The sequence below is a fragment of the Symphalangus syndactylus genome, chromosome 8, assembly GCF_028878055.3.
Source record: "Symphalangus syndactylus isolate Jambi chromosome 8, NHGRI_mSymSyn1-v2.1_pri, whole genome shotgun sequence".
NCBI lineage: Eukaryota > Metazoa > Chordata > Mammalia > Primates > Hylobatidae > Symphalangus > Symphalangus syndactylus.
In genome coordinates this window covers 100915286-100937306 of record NC_072430.2, presented here as the reverse complement: position 1 = coordinate 100937306, position 22021 = coordinate 100915286, and the positions used below count along the sequence as shown (strand labels likewise).

Here is a 22021-nt window from a genome sequence, read left to right as displayed (position 1 = left end):
ATTTACTTTTCAAATAGGACCTAAAATACTCTTATTTAAAACATTCGACTTTAAGCTTAAGCATTTACATAATAAGTAGAAACTAATATGATTACCCTACATTGTTTGAAAACTCAAATCTGTAATTAGTGATCTGGTTAGAAAGTTATACCTAAGTGTGGCTTGCAGTTTCTTTGTACCATACTCATTAACCTATTCTGTAAAAATATTAACATTCAAGACCCTATATCAAGTTGTAGCAAAATTGATCTTTATGAGCAGAGTATATAACCTGGCTCCTGTAAGAGAATTCCTGTATAGTACTTTCAATCCTTACCCTGTGAGGATTTTGATGGAATCTGTGGAAGTGAGTTGGTACTGAGTCCTGCCTGGTTCAAAACAGCTCCCTCCGTGGCCTGTCATGATGCCTAAAAATTCCATCATTGTGTAATCCTTTGGGCTAAGGCATAATTATTCAAAAACAAAAACTGTTATTTAAAATATGATCCATTCTAAAGGTGAGTAGTAATTCACTTACACAAGCCAATCTGCTAATTCATAGAGAGTAAGGCCCAAGGTGAGATGTGGGACAGATAAATGTTGAAGTGGAAAGTTGTTGGGGAAGGGAAACCCAGTTCAGTAAGTTTCTTGTAAGGGACTGCTAGGTGTGTGGAGACTATGCAGATGAGTGTGATATTTCCTGCTCTCAAGGAAGTGGAGGGGGGAAGAGGCGTTCAAATGAGGTGCATACAGTTTAAGAGTTGTGTGATAATTTCTGTAGCAAAGTTGATGTTATGGGAAAATAGAGGAGGGCAGTATACAACGATCAGAAGATGTTTATAGAGGCCCAGTTTAAGCAGACACCCATGGGGAGTGTGATCCAGATTGAGTCACAGGGTGTAGGAGCGCTGCTTGGAAGAGCAGGACCAGATCACAGGCTGTGGTTGGGGCTGTTGAGTCATCAGGATGGTGTGAATGAGTAGAATAAGGAGTAGAAATTGTGGGTGAAACCATGGATTAGGGCATGTGAAGGAGGCTTTGCCAGTTTCGATACTTTACTAGGGCCTGGCCTAGGCACGAGCCAAGGCCCAATTAAGTTATTATTTTACTGTCATAATTTCTGTTTAAGATTTTTCTTGATTGTGTTGAAAATCTGTCCTTTGTTTGGAAAACTTGGTAGAGAAATACCAACTGTTCAAGTTTTAATTGTAGATATAATCATTTTGTTGTTTAATATAGTTTACTTCCCTCCCTCCCTCCCTTCCTGGCACATATTAACATAAATCAACAACAGGTTAGAGTTTAAGTAGTGGCTTATTTTTTAGCATGTAAAATAATGGTGCATCTGAAATCTGGCAGCTTAGAGTTGATGAAATAACTTTAAAGAAAAAGATATATCCAGAAGACTAGGAGATCAAAACAGATCCAAAGTGGGCAAAGGTAGTTTTTTAGTATGCATTTTTAAAAATGAGACCATTTATGGTAGATTATGCATTGTCTATTGACAGTCAGATTTTTAAATTCTTCTAAATGTGAAAGACCTAATGGGAGTTCAGGAGAATAAAGTATTAGTGACACAAAGACAAGCTTTTTAAAAGATAGTGTTGTTAAATGTTAGTTAATAATATATAAGCTGTAGGGGCTATAAATATATATATACTGCTTTCCTTAGCATTGTCAAGTTGCCATTAAAGTATCTAAATACTTACTCTCAATCTCCATACTTACCTGACTGAACTGGTAACAGTTTGTGTACTTGCACAGGTCCCAGACTAGTTTGAGTAGCACTGCCCTGTAGCATTATGAAGTGACCTTCTTACCTTTTTAAATATAGTTGGTCTGAATTCTACATTGTCTCATATTGAGATTGTGACACCTATTTTTTTTTTGTTTGCACCTGCCTGCTATACCTTTGTCCTTTTATTTTCAGCTTTCCTGAATCACTTGATTTTAGGCATACATCTTGCATTCAACATAAGGTTGAGTTTTACTTTGTGATTTGATATGAAAGCAGGGTTTTTGACCTATGCATCTATACACACTATATCTTTAAGGCCTATGCTGAGATTTAAAGTATTTCATATACTATAACTTTCTTGCTGAAAGTTAAAACACGTAGATATATTTTATTGAACAGTGTCTTAGTCCGTTTGGACTTCTCTAACAAAAGACCTTAGACTGGGTAATGTATAAACAACAGAAATTTATTGCTCACAGTTAGAGATTAGGAAGTCCAGGGCACCAGCAGATTTGGTGTCTGGTGAGGGCCCTTTTCTCATAGATGGTGCCTTCTTGCTGTGTCCTCACGTGGCAAAAGTGACAAACAAGCTTCTTCAGACCTCTTGTACAAGGGCACAAATCCCACCCACATAGTCACCTCCCAAGACCCACCTCTTAATAACCTTGGGGGTTAGGTATCAACACAGGTATTTTGGTGGGACACCAACATTTCAGACTGTTAGCAAACAGCATTTCTAGAAAGAAAATCAAAGTGATACAGTTGGAATGTAGAACCCATACATGATAAAGATAGAATCCCATTTTAGTAAAGTCAAAGGCTTATTAAAATGACTGCATTGTGTTTAGTCCTTACCGAGACAGGTGACTTTAGCTACTGTCTACAGAAGAAATGTGCTGTGGATATAGCCTTGAGTTAGACATGGTTCTTGTCCTCATGGAGCTCAGGGCTTCGTGTGAGTAAATTTACATGGTAGGTAAATTCTGCTCTCTCGTTGAGCAGACTAACTATCTCAATTGGATTTCTGATACCAGTTATTGGCTTAGAGCTCAGTGATAAAAACAGTCTCTTAATTAAACTTGTCCAAATCCTCCTATAACTTGGTAATTTTAGGCAATATAGTCTCCCCTCAGTGTTCATGAGAGATTGGCTCCAGGATACCCCTCATACCAAAATCCTCGGATATTCAAATCCCTTATATAAAATAGTGTATTATTTGCATATAACTTATGTACCTTCTCCTGTATACTTTAAATCATCTCTAGATTACTTATAATATTAATGGTAAAACCACAATTACTTCTGCACCAACCTAATACTTAATACAATGTAAATGCTATGTAAATAGCTGTTAAACTGTATTGCTTTTTAAGTTTGTATTATTATTTAATTTATATATATATATATATTTTTTTCCCCTTAACATTTTTGATCTGCAGTTGGTTGAATCTGCATATGTGGAACCTGAAGGTATGGAAGACTGTCATAATTTATATGACAAGTTCTGTAAAGCAGATACAGTTATTTAATTCTTGAAGTAATTTTTTTTTTTTTTTTGAGACGGAGTCTCTCTCTGTCACCCAGGCTGGAGTGCAGTGGCGCGATCTCGGCTCACTGCAAGCTCTGCCTCCCGGGTTCACGCCATTCTCCTGCCTCAGCCTCTCCGAGTAGCTGGGACTGCAGGCGCCTGCCACCACGCTGGGCTAATTTTTTTGCATTTTTAGTAGAGACAGGGTTTCACCATGGTCTCGATCTCCTGACCTCGTGATCCGCCCGCCTTGGCCTCCCAAAGTGCTGGGATTACAAGCGTGAGCCACCGCGCCTGGCCAAAGTAATTTTTTATTTCACCACTTAGGATACATCTGTAATGTCCTCTATACTTCAGGTTTTTCTGAAACGAAAACATGTAAACTTATTTGGAATTTATTAGACTTTGCAAACTACTTTAAATGTAGATAAAAATTCCTTTAATTTCCCAGGGCTTTAAAAATTATTTTGTTGTAATGAGGTTTTAGAAAATAACAGTATTATTTTATCCTTTTCTTAGCCTGTTTCTAGTGAACACTAAAAAGAGACTTTTCAATTCAAGAAAAGAAAAGAGAGGGTTTAAATATCCTCATTGTTTTTGTCTTTTTAGTTCTCCGTAGTTTAGTAGAAGGTGTGAAAGTAAGTTTTGGGTAAGTACATAAGGTATTAGAAATTGAATAGGAAGCATACTTGCTACCAAAGGACAGACTGAGAGAGACATAAGAACTTATTAATAGAGTTGGCCACACTAAGAATTGACTGTGGAATCATTTGCTTTGAATGAAATAAATGAGATCTTACATAGAAGATACACATCTTAAGCTTGCATATAGGAACTGCTTCTTGTCTATTCTCCAGCTCCTGAGAATGTTACCTGCACTATACCTGATGGCGTACCAATAGATATCACAGTGAAGTTGATGGTCTGCCTTGTACATCTCAACATCCTTGAACCACTTAATGTATGTAACAAGATCTGCACTTGAGATACTTCAGATCATATGCACCATCTGTTTTCTTTAGATGTCAAGAAATTATGACTTGACCCTAGAGTTTCACATTTATTAATAACCAAGGAGGTAACAATAAGCATCAAATAATTTTGTATGAGTATCTTATAAAAACTAAAATTGTTTTGCAATTGGGCTTACAGTAATTTATTTTTCTTTTAAAATAACAATCTAAAGATCATAATTTGAGATTGTCTTTAGACCATTTGAGATTGTCATTAGACAATTAGATAATCGGTAATAATTCTGACAGCTATTCTTTTTTGTGGACTTTGGACCAAGTATATTATTGAAAAAAAAAAAAGTACTTAGCATCTACTTTGTAAACCTTAGGATAAGGTATTGAGTAAAATATACAAATCCATACCCTCATGGGTTGGGATGCTTTTTTGTTTTAATAGGATTAGATAATAAAATAAATACATAACATATACGGGACATTGGCTGGTGATAAGTGTTCTGGAAAAAAAGGAGGAAAATAAGGAATATTGGGGGCAGGGGAAAGTTGCAGTTTTCAATAGGGGATCAGGTGACATTTGGCTGGGTACCATGGTGCACACTTATAATCCCAGCACTTCGGGAGGCTGAGGCGGGCAGATCTCTTGAGCTCAGGAGTTCAAGACCAGTCTGGGCAACATGGTAAAACCCTATGTCTACAAAAAATACAAAAAATTTAGCTGGGTGTGGTGGCGCACACCTGTAGTGCCAGCTACTTGGGAGGTAAGGTGGGAGGATTGCTTGAGCCCAGGAGGTAGAGACTGCAGACACTGTCTCAAAAACAGCAAACAAAAAAGGTGACATTTGAATAATGACTTGAAGGAGGTGAGGAAGTAAACCATGGGGATATCTAAGGAAACAACTTTCCAAAAACATCAGCAAACACAGAAGCCCTGACGCACAGGATGTTGGTGCTGGTTAGAGGAAGAGCAAAACAGATTAGCTGTGTCTTAGTTCTTGCAATGCCTGTCTTTAAACAGATCCACAAAATGTGTTCACTGGGTATGAGTTACTTAAAATAAAGATGGCAGAAGTGAACAGAAAAATGACCATATAAAGCTGTTTTTATTAAGCCTTGCTCCTCCTTTTCAGCTTGCCTCTTATAACTGATAAGTAGGTTAAAAAGAGAGCTATAGACTTTGGGAGGCCGAGGAGGGTAGATCACTTGAGGCCAGGAGTTTGAGACTAGCCTGGCCAACATGGTGAAACCTTGTCTCTACTAAACATACAAAAATTAGCTGGGCCTGGTGGTATGCACCTGTAATCCCAGCTATGCAGGAAGCTAAGGCACGAGAATCACTTGAACCCAGCAAGCGGAGGTTGCAGTGAGACAAGATTGTGCCACTGCACTCCAGTGTGGGTGACAGGGAGAGACTTCATCTCAAAAAAAAAGCTATAGATAGATGTGCACGTTTGTAATGAATGAATAACTTGGGGCTTTTATTTGTGGTCTAGCCTCTCTTGACAACACTAGTAGAACAGAATCCTGAAGATATGGGAGACCTATACCTAGATGTTGCTGAAGCTTTTCTGGATGTTGGTGAATATAATTCTGCACTTCCCCTCCTCAGTGCTCTTGTTTGCTCTGAAAGATACAACCTTGCAGTAGTTTGGCTTCGTCATGCAGGTAACACTTTTTTGTGGGAGGAAGAAGTTTTAATCATATAAGCAGCCAAGAACTTACTTTCCCAAGATGGTAATAATTATTATAGTGCAAGTGTTTCTGATTTCAGGGGAGTTTTTTGAAAGTCAGTATTTTAAATTGTCTTGCTAGGCTACTAAGTGATTTCTCCATCACTAATGCTTTGGAGGAACAATTTACTTAATGATGCCAGAGTGAAGTAGAAGGACTCACATTTCCCTTAGATGCCTGTCTTTAACCTCTCTTAACCATAGGGTCTGGTTAGGATTAGAACCTGGTTAGGTTCTAGTAAAGGACTGTCAGACTTGGGGCAAAATCTAATTTTGAAGAGTTTTTATAGATTTACATTTAATATGTTAATATTGGGAAAAATTAATATATTTTTCAGTGCTCTTTGAGCCACACATGCTCAAAATTGGGTTTTATCAGCCATTTATTACACTGTGCCTAAGTCCATAGTAATCTGAAGTGAATCATTTAGACTGGAAAAATAGCTTAAGAAACATGACTAAATCTTTTGAAGAAATACATGAAAGCAAAAAGTATTCTAATAGGATTTCTTACAGAGTCAACATAAGAGATGCATTAAAAATCGAATAGTCTTGGTTTCAAATACTATGTGATGGCAGAAAACTAATGGTTCTTAAGTATTATATGATGACAGAACTCTATAGAGAAGCACTGATTGGCATTTTGGGGCAGTAGTGCACTCACATCACAGATATGAACTAGGAAAGAGAGCACTTCATGATTAAGATAACACTTTTCTGTTTGGATGAATAAATATGAATACAAATGTAATACCATCATAAAAAGCTGCATTATTTGTGAGATTTGAATTTTAAAGACATGAGAAGGATATTTTAGTTTTTATTGCCTTTCTACTTAGGGCTGTGATATTGGAACTGCTCCTGTGTTACTAATAGTGTATACTTTAAAAATCCTATTAATCATGATTCTGATAAATGCTGTTTCCATTTTGAGCCCATGTGGCTTGAGACGAATGAAAGATAAAATCTCAGAGTCATCTAAAAATGATAAAGAAATTTGGGATCAGTATATAAGAAAGATAATTAGAGGAATTCAGTGCTTGTAGTCTAGTAACAAAATAACAAAATGTTTTTAAAGTGAAAAATGAGAAAATGTAAGAAATGTCACTGTGATGATCCATCCATATTAGTCTTCTTCCTTTATTATCAAAATTTAACCTAAAGATGATGGTCAGGAGAGATTTGAGAAAGCAACTGGAGGTAAAAATATTTAGGAGATAGAGTGCAGTGAAAAGGATGGAAAGAAGAAATGCTTACAGAGACTTGTTTTCACGTTAAAATGATCGCATGTATTGATTGATTGATTGGGTGTAAAGTTTGAGAAACAGGGCCCAGTAACCTCACTTCTGAGAACTTATATTCAGGAACTAATTGAGTAGGATGAGAGGAGGTAGTTTCTATTGGGGATCACAAAACTTGGGAGCCTGGCAGGTAACAAAAGTGAGTGAAGTGAGAGAGAATACTAGGGAGAGGTGGAAACTGAGGAGCCCTTTCTAAAGGGCACTTTCTCTGCATGGACTGATGTGTCATGTGGGAATGGGGCACCCACTGTGGCCAAATACAGAACTTTCAAAAGAATCCAGTACCCTGGATTTTATTAAAATCCTAATTTTAAGAAATGTAGGATGTTAATAGTTTTTAAAACCACTGTGGGCTAATAAAACATACCTGTGGGTTACACTGGTCTGCCGATTGTGTGCTCTGGTTTATATATGTGAAGATATTTACTGCAGTATTATTTATTAGAGTAAAAATTTGAAAGCAACCTAAATGGCAAATAATATAATTACATAATCAATTTGATTATGTAACCATTCAAAATGCCAATGAAGACAGTGTTTAAAATGTAATGCTCAATGAATAAAGCAGAACCCTAAATTATGTGTATATGCTGATTACTCCTTAGCAATTTAAATTTATTAGAGAGATCAATTGATTAATAGAGATTAGGGATAGTTTTAAAGTACTAGAAGTACGTATTCATTTCTTGTTATAATTTTTTATATTGCTATATTTCTTTTAAAATGGAAGAGTAATTTTGGCCAGTTTACAAATCTGTAGTTCGTACTTATGCTTTATTTTAACATCATCTTAGAATGTTTAAAGGCCTTAGGCTATATGGAGCGAGCTGCTGAAAGCTATGGCAAGGTGGTTGATCTGGCCCCACTGCATTTGGATGCAAGGATTTCACTTTCTACCCTTCAGCAGCAGCTGGGCCAGCCTGAGAAAGCTCTGGAAGCTCTGGAACCAATGTATGATCCAGATACTTTAGCACAGGATGCAAATGCTGCACAGCAGGTGGGCCATGTCACATAGAGGGAAGTTTTTCTTGGTACATTATATTTTAGAACTTTCTCCTCCGTTAAGGATGTCTCTATAGCTTATATCCAAAATTTTATTTTAGTGTATTCAAGTTTTTGAAAAATGATTTTAAGTATTGGGTTTCAGCCACTTATTACAAATTATAGTTTTTAAAATATTGGCTCTTAATTATTGTGAAAGACCATAAAGCAAATGTTATTAAACTTTGGTTTTTAAAAATGTTTCTATGCAAATAAAACAATTTGTAGAAAAAGAATCTTATTAGGCTCATCATCATGTGCTTATTTGTTTAGGAACTGAAGTTATTGCTTCATCGTTCTACTCTGTTGTTTTCACAAGGCAAAATGTATGGTTATGTGGATACCTTACTTACTATGTTAGCCATGCTTTTAAAGGTGAGTAATGATCTTTATGTTAGCCTTGTTGACTTTTTAAATGTTTAGTATTTCATTTAAACATAGATTATACTACTTTATAATTGTTCTACTTCATGAAACTCAAACTTTTTAAAATGAAAGATAAAAACAAAAAAGCTAGAGATTATTGGTATATGACTGAACGTTCTTGACAGTAGCTTAAGTGAAAATCTTCCCTAGTACATATTTAGAAAAGTGAGCACCATAGTCTATCAGATATTGGCCCTGTGGACAGTACTATGTGCCAAAATTACTCACTTTGCAAAAGTATTTTCCAGATCTAATATTCTGAGTCCAGCTTATTTGCAGGGAGGTAGCTCTGTGGGTGTATCTCTGGGGATGTGTGTGTATGCATGTTATAATGTTAATGTGAATTGCCTTTTTTCTTTCTGAGGTGAGGAATGTGACCCAAAATTCCTTTGGTAAGAGAAAAATAAGTCAGTTCATTCTAATTTTAGTTTTTTAATATAGTAATTTGGTTTCCTTTTTTCTGACTAAGGGAGCTTTCAGTCTTGTGGCACCTGTGACCCATAGGTTTTCTTTAAAAAATTATTGTTTAGAGCTGGGTATGGTGGCATGTGCCTGTGTTCTCAGCTACTTGGGAGGCTAATGTGAGAGGATCACTTGAGCTTAGGAGTTCAAATCCAGCCTGAGCCAACATAACAAGACTTTGTCTCTAAACAAAACAGTTATTGTTTAAAGAATCTGAAATTTTCATCTTTATTTCAGGTAGCAATGAATCGAGCCCAAGTTTGTTTGATATCCAGTTCCAAGTCTGGAGAGAGGCATCTCTATCTTATTAAAGTATCAAGAGACAAAATATCAGACAGCAATGACCAAGAGTCAGCAAACTGTGATGCAAAAGGTAATCACGTCATTTGCATTGTTATATAAAATTTGGCTGAATTGAAAAAGACTCATGAAGTAACACTGGACAGCAATCTAATTGAAAATATCCTTTTCAAATAAAATGAAATTTTCTAATCTAAATCTCTCGATGTTAAAAAGGAAAGGCTAAATGTAAATACTTTAAATTAAAAAAATTAAAAGGAAAGCATCTGCTTGGATCTGTGAAAGAAGTAAAACAAAACTTTGACTTTTTAAAAAGAAAATACATTTTAAGAAATTTGTGAAGATTAGATGACAGTAGAATTTGTCCAGAGACTTCACTTATGTGTATTCCATTCTCTATGAAATAATTTTTAACAAATGTAGCAACAGTCATAGAAACTCCTTGAAAATAAGTTGCTGTGACCTAGTCTCAAGTAATATAACTTTAAAAGACGACAGCTTCTACCTCTGCAGCTTGTGTTTTTAACCATGTTTCCTTATGTTGTATTTTTCTCCCTGTGTGATCTGCCTGTTTTCTTTCAGTGATTCCTCACTGGAGGTCTATGGTTAGTTTTTCTTAGGCTCATAAGGTTTTGTTGTTTTGTTTTGTAAGTTTTATCATGGTGAGGATCACATTACACTGGTGTACCAGGATAGGATGAACTAAGCCTTTTTGTGTTATATGCAACTTTGTACTGTGATCTTTTCACTTTACATTTTCTCATAGACATTTTATCATCTTGCTCTGTTCTCTTCATAGTTATATTTAAGGAATGTGTAATATTCCATTGGATAGTGGTTCCATAATTTAATCATTTTCTTATTTTTTGGCATATGATCACTTTTGACAGTTTTCTTTTATAAGCAGTAATGTAGTAAGCATTTTCATACATACAGATTTGTCCATATTTTGATTGTTTAGGATAGATTTTCAGAAGGAAAATTATTGGAGGCAAAGACAGTAAAATTTTTTATGGCTTTTGATATTCCTTAAGGGCTATAAAAGGAGGCTTTTTACGGAGAACTAAGGAAGAGAAGGAGGTTGTTAAAGAGACATTTTAAGGCAGAGAAAATTGAGATCAGAAAAAGATCAAGAACAACTTGAATCTCAGAGTATGAATTTGAAGTCTTTTGCTGAGCAAACATTTGAATGCCTGTATGTACGTAATCCTCTATCACTGGGGTCCCCAACCCCGGTGCCAGTCCGTGGCCTGCTAGGGACTGGGCCGCACAGCAGGAGGTGAGCAGTGGGTGGGCAAGTGAACATTCCCACCTGAGCTTCCCCTCCTGTTAGATCAGCGGCAGCGTTAGATTCTCATAGGAGCGCAAACCCTATTGTAAACTGCCCATGCGAGGGATCTAGGTTGCACGCTCCTTATGAGAATTGAATGCCTGATGATCTGTCACTGTCTCCCATCACCCCCAGATGGTACTGTCTAGTTGCAGGAAAACAAGCTCAGGGCTCCCACTGATTCTACATTATGGTGAGTTATACAATTATTTCATTATATATTACAACAATAATAATGGAAATAAAGTGCACAATAAATGTGCTTGAATTATCCTGAAACCATCCTTCTCAGCCCTGGTCCATGGAAAAATTGCCTTGCATGAAACTGGTCCTTGGTGCCAAAAAGGTTGGGGACCGCTTCTCTATGGGATTGCAGTCATAGAAAGTATACTTGTTCTACCCTGGAGGAGATATATCCTAGCTAGCATGGACAAATGCAGATGGAACTAGCTGGAACTTGTAGAGACCAAGTCCTAATCCGGTAGCCTGGGAACGCAGATTGTTAAACTGGCAGAGAAGAAGCAGGTAGTATTGAAGGAGTGTAAGCAAGCAACTACCCCTTCTCATCTTTGTCTGGAGAGCATTGGCAACAATTTAGGCTCATGGTTATTAAACTTGTCTTAAAATTGATTATGTGAATTTTTCTAATACTGCTATTTCTGGAAATACAGTGTCCTAACTCATTTTCATTGGTCTCATTTTAGCAATATTTGCTGTGCTCACAAGCGTCTTGACAAAGGATGACTGGTGGAATCTTCTGTTGAAGGCCATATACTCCTTATGTGACCTATTCCGATTTCAAGAGGCTGAGTTGCTTGTAGATTCCTCATTGGAATATTACTCATTTTATGATGACAGGCAAAAACGCAAAGAACTAGAATACTTTGGTCTGTCTGCTGCAATTCTGGACAAAAATTTCAGAAAGGCATACAACTATATCAGGTGACTTCCCAGTTACTTATTTTAATTAGATTCTTTAATAGAGTAAGTACATGCACTTTGATTTAGAAGCTACTTTACTTTTGGCTCTCCTATTAAACAATAAACTGGTTCATTGGTGATTCTCAGAGGCAGTATATAAGAAGGTGCACTCTAGGACCAGACTTTCTGGGTTCAAATCCCAGCCCTGATGCCTACTGGCTGCGTAGCCTTAGGCTAGTTAGGTAATCTCTAGTGCCACAGTCTTCCCACTTATAAAGGGACATCATAATACTACCATCTCATAGGGTTATGATGAAGGTTAAAGGAGTTGTTATGCCTTTTTAACAATGCCTGGCAATTATTATTATTAGAGATGGAGTTTTGCTCCTGTTGCCCAGGCTGGAGTGCAATGACACAATCTCAGCTCACCGCAACCTCCGCCTCCCGGGTTCAAGTGATTCTCCTGCCTCAGCCTCCCAAGTAGCTGGGATTACAGGCATGTGCCACCAGGCCCAGCTAATTTTGTATTTTTAGTAGAGACGGGGTTTCTCCATGTTGGTCAGGCTGGTCTCCAACTCCCGACCTCAGGTGCCTCAGCCTCCCAAAGTGCTGGGATTACAGGTGTGAGCCACGGTGCCCGGCCAATGCCTGGCAAATATTATTATGAGTGAGTTGGTACTGCAGCTATAGTGGGCAAGGAGAGAAAAAGTGAAACCTAAACCACTTGCTTCTGTTTTAGTTTGAAAGTTTTGTTGAAAGTAGAAATAAGATGTAGAAACACTAACTTAAAGCAACATTTTCTGGGAAAAATCTTTCATTGCGTAGGAGAGTTTTGCTTTAAATAGATTAGATTGAAACTATCTGCTTTTCCTTGTTGGAGGATGGTACATTTCAGTGCTGGTGGGACAGCACTGAAGGGTTTCATTTTTAGAAATCAGGAAGATTTTTACATTATTTTCTCCCTCACCCTCTTCCTGCAATTTTAGGATAATGGTAATGGAAAATGTCAATAAACCCCAGCTCTGGAACATTTTCAATCAAGTTACCATGCACTCCCAAGATGTACGACATCATCGCTTTTGTCTCCGTTTGATGCTGAAAAACCCAGAAAATCATGCCCTATGTGTCTTAAATGGACACAATGCATTTGTTTCTGGTAGTTTTAAGCATGCGCTTGGTAAGTGTCCTGGCACGTGACTTTGTCAAGCATAAATAGTGTGGTGAAGAGCCTAGCCTCTGGATTGGAACTGTCTGGGTTAATTGGCAGCCCCACTGTGACAAATTATTCTACCTCCTCCTGCCTCAGTTTCTTGATCTCTAAAATGGAGATAATTGGACCTACTTTGTAGATTATTGTGAAAATTAAATGAGTCAATATAAAGAACTTAAAACAGTGCCTGGCACATATAGTAAGTGGATATAATAGCAAAAATGATAATTACTAATGTTAATATTTGTTATTCTTATTAAGCTTTGGTTGTAAAAGGCTGATGTAGGTCTTATAAAATTCATTTTAAAGGTCAGCAATTCTCCCTGCTTAGGCCTATTTATTTTTAAAATGATTTTCATTAATTATGGATGCTTTTGCCACCTGATTTTAATTTGCCATAATGCAAAACATATTCAAGATTTGCTGAAAGTTTATTCCTTTAGGAGATAAATCTATATTAAGATTTATTTATGTGGTGCTTACTAATTCTAATTAAACTCAAGGAAACTTCATTAATCATTTATAATAAGGAATTTCTGTAATAAGGAATCAGAAGTAAACAAGTATTACTTGCAGAGTCTCCTTTAAAAAAAAAATTAAGAAGCAAACAGGTGGAAAAATACCTAACTAAATGTTTAAACTTAAAATTAGGCATGCATGTCTTACTACCTAAAAGCTGGTGTTCCCAGATTTACTTCTTATGAGTAAACTATGGTTTTTGGCTATTTAATACTTTCATGATTTCTTGTGTATGGCTTGTATTTTTATCATTGTTCATACAGTAACCTCAAACATCAGATGCGGAAACATTCCTCTTTTGTGTGTGCTTTGTGGAATTGTTTTATATTAAGAAAATATAGTTTATTTTCCTATATTAGAAGCTTTTACAGAAGGTTAAAATGATAGACAAATGGCAGTCTACCATCTTTGCTGCCTAAGAGATTCTGTGGTGCCATTCCTTCCAAAATAGAAGCCAGAAGGAATAGAAATTTTTGTCTACATGTGATACATTGTATGTTATTCCTTTATGAGAAAAACTTGCTTAAATTCCCCTACTGCATATGATTAGGCTTTTGACAAGAGATGATTGTATATATGGAATACACGTAATTCATAAAACTCCAAATTCTTATTCTGTCATTGGATACATTTAGCTTTCTCAGAAAAAACAAATAGTTGCTACCTCTGGGAAAACAACACCTGTAGTCTAAAAAACAAAACAAAGCTTTCCTCTTCTCACTTCCATGATCCACCACATTTGAATTTATAAAACAGATCAATTGATTCTATAAAAATGTTCACCAAGACACACCTCCTCCATTCTTTTCAAAATAGATTTAAGGTCATAAAATAGATTTAATGATTGCAGCTTATAAATTGTTTATTTTGGAAGTATTACTTTACATGGAAATGTCTAGCTGTGCCTAGAAAAAGTTAATTTAGTTCCTCATATGAATCTTCATGGTCAGCACACATTCATGGGGAACTTTTTTAATTATATTTTATACATTGTTTTAAAATTCAAATTAATAGGTCTCTGGTTGCTATTTAAGATAGAATGTCCACCTTACGTATGTTAAAATCAGTAATGTTTGGCCTTAAAAGTGTTGAAGAAATAAAGAACTCTGTTCTTGTCACACCGTCTGACACCACTGCTTATTTTCCAGGACAGTATGTGCAAGCCTTTCGCACTCACCCTGATGAACCTCTCTATAGCCTCTGCATAGGCCTAACCTTTATTCATATGGCATCTCAGAAGTATGTGTTACGGAGACATGCTCTTATTGTACAGGTAATTCATTCAAATTTCTCGTTACTTGATTTTATGTTTCTTAAAAATGAATATACTTAATACTTTTTTAAAAATCCTGCTTCAAAAGTAATACACAGGGCTCTCAGTACACGTCGGGGGTCCCCAACACTTAACCCCAGTGTTCAGCACTCAGCATATAATTATACTCGTGATTAAGACTTATTACAGCAATATAGTAAAGGTACACAGCCAGATCTTTAGGGACAAAGACACAGGCAGAATCTGGAGGAATGCACTGGCAGGCTTCCTTATAGTCTGGTGCTCAAGGTCTGTAGCCATCTTAGGTACTGAAGATTCAATTAAAGTAGTTGAAAAAAATAATTACACAATAATATGATTGTGCCTGTTTCCTTACACCATCACCAACAAATTGTTCTTTTAAAATTTTCTTTGTGGTTCTTATAATTTGAAATTATGTTTCTCGTTGTCTACCTTAATAGCTTGTTTTTTTTTTTTTTTTTTTTGAGACAGAGTCTCGCTGTCGCCCAGGCTGGAGTGCAGTGGCGCAATCTCAGCTCACTGCAGGCTCCGCCCCCTGGGGTTCACGCCATTCTCCTGCCTCAGCCTCTTGAGTAGCTGGGACTACAGGCGCCCGCCACCTCACCCTGCTAATTTTTTGTATTTTTAGTAGAGACGGGGTTTCACTGTGTTAGCCAGGATGGTCTCGATCTCCTGACCTCGTGATCTGCCCGCCTCGGCCTCCCAAAGTGCTGGGATTACAGGTGTGAGCCACTGCGCCCAGCCTAATAGCTTGTCTCTTCTAATAAAAGTATAAAGTCCAGCAGATCAGAAATCTTTTCTGTCTTGTTCACTACTTTGCCTTCAGCATTTTCATTTCTGTGACTTCATTTTTGTATGTTTGATGTTTCCAAAATATGATATGGTATAGACATGTCTTACTAAGTAGTAGGTGAGAAAAGAAAGAAAATGTTGACTTGAATGGAGTAGCAGGGTCTAGTAAGGGGCCGTTTCTTTTAAAGTAAAATGGTTAAAATAAAGCCTGCATTAAAATGGTGATAACAGTTGAAACTAGGTATGGGTTCATTAAGGTGGTCTCTTTACTGTTGTATATTTGAAAATTTCTATAATAAATTTTTTTAAAATCCTGAAAAACAAAAACTTCTAAATTTTTCCTTTCTTATATTCTATCTACCTTTTCCTCAAAGCTTCTTTTTCTTCCTTAATGGATACTATTTGCTGTATTAAGTAATGTAGGATCGTGTATAAATTAAACGTAGCACTCATTGTGTGCCAGGAACCAGGGATGTAGCAGTGAGTAAATACACAGGTGGAATTTCTTGCCCTCATAAAATTCTGGTAAAAATTGATAGGAAAATTTTATGGATTAACTCATTAAATGTGTAAAATATGTAGTTTTTGGGCTTGGTAGGACAAAAATTCATGTACTTCAAAGTAATATGGAAGCTAAATTTCAAATTACTTTTATAGTTAAATAGGTTTCAAATGGTTGGAGGTAGAGATGAAACAAGAGGTAATGAGTATATATGGAAGTTCACTGGACTAATCTCTTTTGTGTATGTTAAACATTTTCCGGCCGGGCGCGGTGGCTCACGCTTGTAATCCCAGCACTTTGGGAGGCCGAGGCGGGCGGATCACAAGGTCAGGAGATCGAGGCCATCCTGGTTAACACAGTGAAACCCCGTCTCTACTAAAAAATACAAAAAATTAGCCGGGCGTGGTGGCGGGCGCCTGTAGTCCCAGCTACTCGGAGAGGCTGAGGCAGGAGAATGGCATGAACCCGGGAGGCGGAGCTTGCAGTGAGCCGAGATTGTGCCACTGCACTCCAGCCTGGGCGATAGAGCAAAAAAAAACTCCGTCTCAAAACAAACAAACAAACAAACAAACAAAAAAACATTTTCCATAAAAAAGTTTCTGAGAAGCAGGTTTTATTGTAAATAGCATCATTTCTGAAACTGTTTTAATTTCTCTTGTTTTTCTTTCTTCCTGCTACAAGACTATGGTTTTCTATTATACTACCTAAAAAAAAAAAAAACAATTTTTTATGGTTTATTATCTTTCTTACCTTTATATTGTATTAAAGGTAAAATCGTTAATGTTTCATTACTTCTACTTTTATTTAATATTGTATAGACGGTGAGTACATTGGGCCCTTTAGTGATTAATTTGATTTAAATGTTTGAAATGTAACATAATGTCAAAAGAACTCTTTTCTTTTCAATTTAAACTGTGTGTTTTTGGCCGGGCACAGTGGCTTACACCTGTAATCCCTGCATTTTGGGTGGCCGAGGCGGGTGGATCACTTGAGGTCAGGAGTTTGAGACCAGCCTGGCCAATATGGTGAAACTTGGTCTTACTAAAAATACAAAAATGAGCCAGGTGTGGTGGCGTGTGCCTGTAATCCGAGCTACTCGAGAGGCTGAGGCAGGAGAGTCGCTTGAACCCAGGAGGTGGAGGTTGCAATGAGCTGAGATCACACCACTGCACTCCTGTGTGATAGAGCAAGACTCCATCTGGGAGAACAGAACAGAATAGAACAATAGAATTTGTTTTGCAGTTTTTAAATTTGATAATTCACAGTATCTGTAAAGTGGCTACCCACATTGGCTAGTTTTTAAATCACTAATTATTATTTGAATAGTCTTTCAGATTATCCTCTTAAATTTGTTAAACATTTCTTAAAAGGCAGCAAGTAATTCCATTATTGTATTAGAGGACATACAGGTTCATTTGCATTACAACAATTCATCTGAGATTACTATTCCATTTTCCTCATATTTTATCTTTAAATTTGTCTTGCCGTTTTTAACTATGAATACTTGATATTTCTTTGCAATGAACAGTCGAATAGTCTGCTAGTACTTAAGAGAGCTGTGTGTTTCAGTGGAATAGAGGTCATAGTCACACAAATAGGTTATTTTATTATGCAGAAAGTATGATTTGTGTACTGAACACAAGTATTACTACCCCAAAATGCATTCATTTAAAATAATTCATTTTTATTATTTACCTATTTATAAAGGAAAATTTGTGACCACTTATTATATAGCAGATCATCTAGAGAATAATTATATTCTATATTCATAAATTAGTTGATTTATTCTTATCTGGTAATATATTTGATTACTTAATTAGGACTCTTGGACCTTTGCAATTTGTAATTTCAGTGAATGATAAAAGCTGAAGCTCTATTAAAAAGGAAAGTGAATATGGGAAGAGGTAAAGAAACAACTTGCTTTGTGGCCTGTGTGACCCACAGGGAGCCAGCGTCATTGTAGCTGTGCTCTGAAATAGTTTCTCCATAATCTTTGAGTCAGAAGCTTTCAGGAGAAAAAAATCCAGTTTTTTGGGCTAAGAGGTTATCAAGGTCCTAAGAAGTAACTTATAAAAGGTAAAATTTACCCTAAAAGGTTAAGTATACTCAAGTGAATTTGCTCCTGAGAGGAAACCTTTGTACATTATCATTATTTTATATCTTGCTCAATCTTTTAGGCATCAGTCTCACATCAAAAAGTTTATTGGCCTATAACAGCACAAGCCAACTTGAAATTATTTTTTAAAAGTTTTGTGTACTTGTAGATTATGAATCTCTGGTAGCTAGTTGTAACATTTGGCTCTGTTTTCTGTGAATATTTATCCCTAGCTAAAAAAAGTTCTTACATCTTCAGAAGAGCTATAATGTTGACACCTAACTACACTGTAATACTACACAGTAATAGGACACTAAGCAGATAGGTTTTTAAAAAATATTTGTATTTTCAGCACCTAGTAATACAGTGGTCTAGTACATGGTTGTCAAATCAGTGAAATATTGAATTATCTTTTTCTTTTTGGTTAGGGCTTTTCCTTTCTTAATCGATACCTCAGTTTACGTGGGCCCTGCCAGGAATCATTCTACAATTTGGGCCGTGGCCTTCATCAGTTGGGGCTGATTCATCTTGCAATCCACTATTATCAGAAGGCCCTGGAGCTCCCTCCACTTGTGGTAGAGGTATTGTGCATTTTTAAAACTGAGACACTTCATTTCATCTGTCTGTAGATAAGGGCAGTAGGCTAAGTCCAGCCAGTAAATTATAGCTTGTATATTAAAATGTGTTTTATTCAGTACGTTTACGTAATTATGTTCAGGAACAGGTAGCACTTCGACATCTGAGCCTTATGACTTGACCAGCAACCATATGAACATATACAGCTTGTGGCTGTGAGCATTTTAGTTCCCAAGGTAGTTCCTGTGCTTCACAGACAGGAACTGGTAGACATAAAGTCTGAATATTGAAGAATATTGTGACTGTTCCCAAGTGTAACTTACATGTTTCTTTATAAAGATGAAAGACCAGTATTTATTAATGTAGTTTTTTTTAAGATAGGGTAAAGTGTTGACAATACTATGGTGATCTGTGTTTAAATCCTGATTTTTATTTTAAATCCTGAAGTATGTTAATTTTTAAATGTATTTTAACTAACATAGCACTGTATTAGAAAAAAACTTTTAAAACTCATAATCCCTGTATTCCCTCACAATTGTTGTTGTTTTTTTTTTGAGACGGAGTCTTGCTCTGTGGCCCAGGCTGGAGTACAGTGGCACAATCTCGGCTCACTGCAAGCTCCGCCTCCCAGGTTCACTCCATTCTCCTGCCTCAGCCTCCCGAGTAGCTGGGACTACAGGTGCCCGCCACCACACCCAGCTAATTTTTTGTATTTTTAGTAGAGACGGGGTTTCACCATGTTAGCCAGGATGGTCTCGATCTTCTGACCTCGTGATCCACCTGCCTTGGCCTCCCAAAGTGCTGGGATTACAGGCGTGAGCCACTGTGCCCGGCACAATTGTTTTCTATTACTGTTCAAACAAATGAATATATATTTTTATAGTGATGCTATTTATTTTTATATATAAATTTACTATTTGAATATGTATTTAATACGTATCTATATATGTATTTCATACATATTTTATATTTATATATGCATATATATATAAATAGGTGTATATGCATATTCATATACACATATGTATATATATTTTTATAGGTATAAAAACACTATTGTTTACTCACACCATTTATTCATCTTTGCATTTAATACTATAGTCCTGTCAATATTACTGGAGGCAGTTTTCAAATAAATATACCTAAGAGGTTGTTTATAAAAGGTTGTTTATACAGTGTTATTTCATAAATATTGTTACATCCTGTTACTTGAGCTTTATAGGTATCATTTTTAATTGCTGCAGATTTTTTTTCAGTTGACCCAAAGTTTTTGTATTGGGGAAGATTAGAAACATAGGTCTTATCTGTTCCATTGAATTCATTGCTTTGTTATGTATGTGGGAAAAACTGTAATACCCTTGAGGTAATATCAGAGTCAATTTGTTGTATCCCTCCTAAACCTACACTTTATATGCCTTTCCGCGATAGCATAGGAATTGTTTTCCCATCTGGTCATTGGTGTTCATTTAATACTATGTTATTTTTACACAGAGAAGTTTTTTATGAAGTCATACCAATCTTTCCCTTTATAGTTGCTACTTTTGCTATCATAAAGAGGACCTTTCCTATCCAAGATTATATTATCCCATTGTATTTTCTTTTATGGTTTCTTTTTTAACTCTAAAATCCAAAATTCATCTGGCGTTTATTCTGCCGTAGCTTGTGGGTGAGACTTTAAATTACTGGCTAGACAGTTAAAATATTTGATGATGCTGTTAACTGAGTCAGCATTGATCCAAGGTATATGCTTAGTTTTATAATTTTTTTTAAGTACATGAGCTTTAATAGCTTTTGAAAACTTACACTTATAAAACTATTAATTTGCCATAAAATTGTCCCAGTTTGACAGTTGGAAATATTAAACATAAAGGTATCTTTTTCTCCCTAGGGTATAGAAGTTGACCAGTTAGACTTACGAAGAGATATTGCCTACAACTTGTCTCTCATTTATCAGAGCAGTGGGAATACCGGAATGGCTCAAAGGCTTTTGTATACCTATTGTTCTATATAAAGCACCGCAACTGAGAACGGAGCAATGGCAGCTGCTGTGTGAGGACCAGTATCTTCTGTCTCAGGGCTTATTATTTGTAATTCCAAAATAGAAATGACAATTTCAGAATTACCTAACAGTGTATTTATTTTTAATATGTGATAATGATCATGTGGTATATATGCAAAATTATTCCTACAAAAATTTGTATATTGTTCTGTCATTTTCCTTTCACATTCTATAGTGAATTGTTCCCAATGCTGAAATGGACGTATAAGCCTTTGAGCTAGCTTGGAGTTGAATACACTATTTTTCACTCACACCATTTATTCATCTTTGTTATTTAATACTATAGCTCTGTCAATATCACGAGGCAGTTTTTCAAATACATATAAACAGAGGTTGCTTATTATTAAAGGAAAGACAAAGTGGGACTCTTTATGATGTCATGACTGTGATAACTAAGCACCTAAGAAAATTATTTAAAATAGTTATGTGGTAGGTAGAAAGAAAGACAAATAATTTAGTTTTTTACTTTTCACCTGCATGTATCTTAGCTCCCTAAACTGAAACATGGAAGGCTGGGCTTAATTCAAAATATATTGCTCCAAGGCAAATAAAAAAAATGCTTTATCTATATTTGTGGCTTTCTGATGAAAAAATAGAGAAGAGCTTGTTCAATAACAGGACATGGTTTCCATTTCAAGATCACAAGGAATATAAGACTGGGCAAGTAGTACGTATGGAATAAAGGAGTAAAAAAAAATTTTTTTTTAACTCATCTCAACTATTATATGTTTTTGAATTTAAGTTAACAATACATTTAGATACACTGTTAGCTTAATAACAACTTTTTAGGGAAAAATAAATGCTGTAATTAATGTGCACATGGGTTAGTAACACCCAGCCCAATTGTGGGAGGGAAACAAGTAGAGGCTTAGGATCAAAGAAATAAAATTGGGACTTATTAGAAATTCTTTCTTACCACTGTTTTTCTACTGTACACAAAACTTTCTAGTTGAGCAGAATTTGTATGCAATAAGTAAATACATTGTGCATTCTGTGTGTATAATTTAAATACATTTTATTTTTATAATTGAGGTTGTTTCACATGCTTATTTTTTACTTCATGCCATTTATAGGTAATGGTAGAGGTAACTGAGATACGGTAATAAGTTAGACTTGTGTGTTGGAATTCTGTGGAACTGAGCATTCTGTGCTCTGAGTTTCTCTCTTAAATTAGCTCACTGGACTGTGGCTCCAGTGTCTACTAAATATTTAGCTGTGGAGGAAATTAGTCTCCCTAAGGGAAAAAAAAA

The 22021-nt window shown here is 36.1% G+C and overlaps 1 protein-coding gene across 2 annotated transcripts in view; it reads left to right on the top strand.

Annotated features, from left to right (window-relative positions):
• Positions 1–21802, top strand: part of GTF3C3 (general transcription factor IIIC subunit 3) — a 37325-nt gene extending 15523 nt beyond the window's left edge. The window contains exons 9-18 of one of the 2 annotated variants that reach the window (XM_055290097.2): positions 4103–4206; positions 5707–5878; positions 8039–8241; positions 8559–8660; positions 9411–9546; positions 11508–11745; positions 12711–12901; positions 14602–14726; positions 18565–18717; positions 20601–21802. In XM_055290097.2, the coding sequence (XP_055146072.1) occupies positions 4103–4206; positions 5707–5878; positions 8039–8241; positions 8559–8660; positions 9411–9546; positions 11508–11745; positions 12711–12901; positions 14602–14726; positions 18565–18717; positions 20601–20723 (1547 nt within the window). In that variant the 3' untranslated portion in view covers positions 20724–21802. The remainder of the gene's footprint in view (positions 1–4102; positions 4207–5706; positions 5879–8038; positions 8242–8558; positions 8661–9410; positions 9547–11507; positions 11746–12710; positions 12902–14601; positions 14727–18564; positions 18718–20600) is intronic. The other variant, XM_063645660.1, reaches the window with a different exon arrangement.
• The last annotated feature ends 219 nt before the right edge of the window (positions 21803–22021 follow it).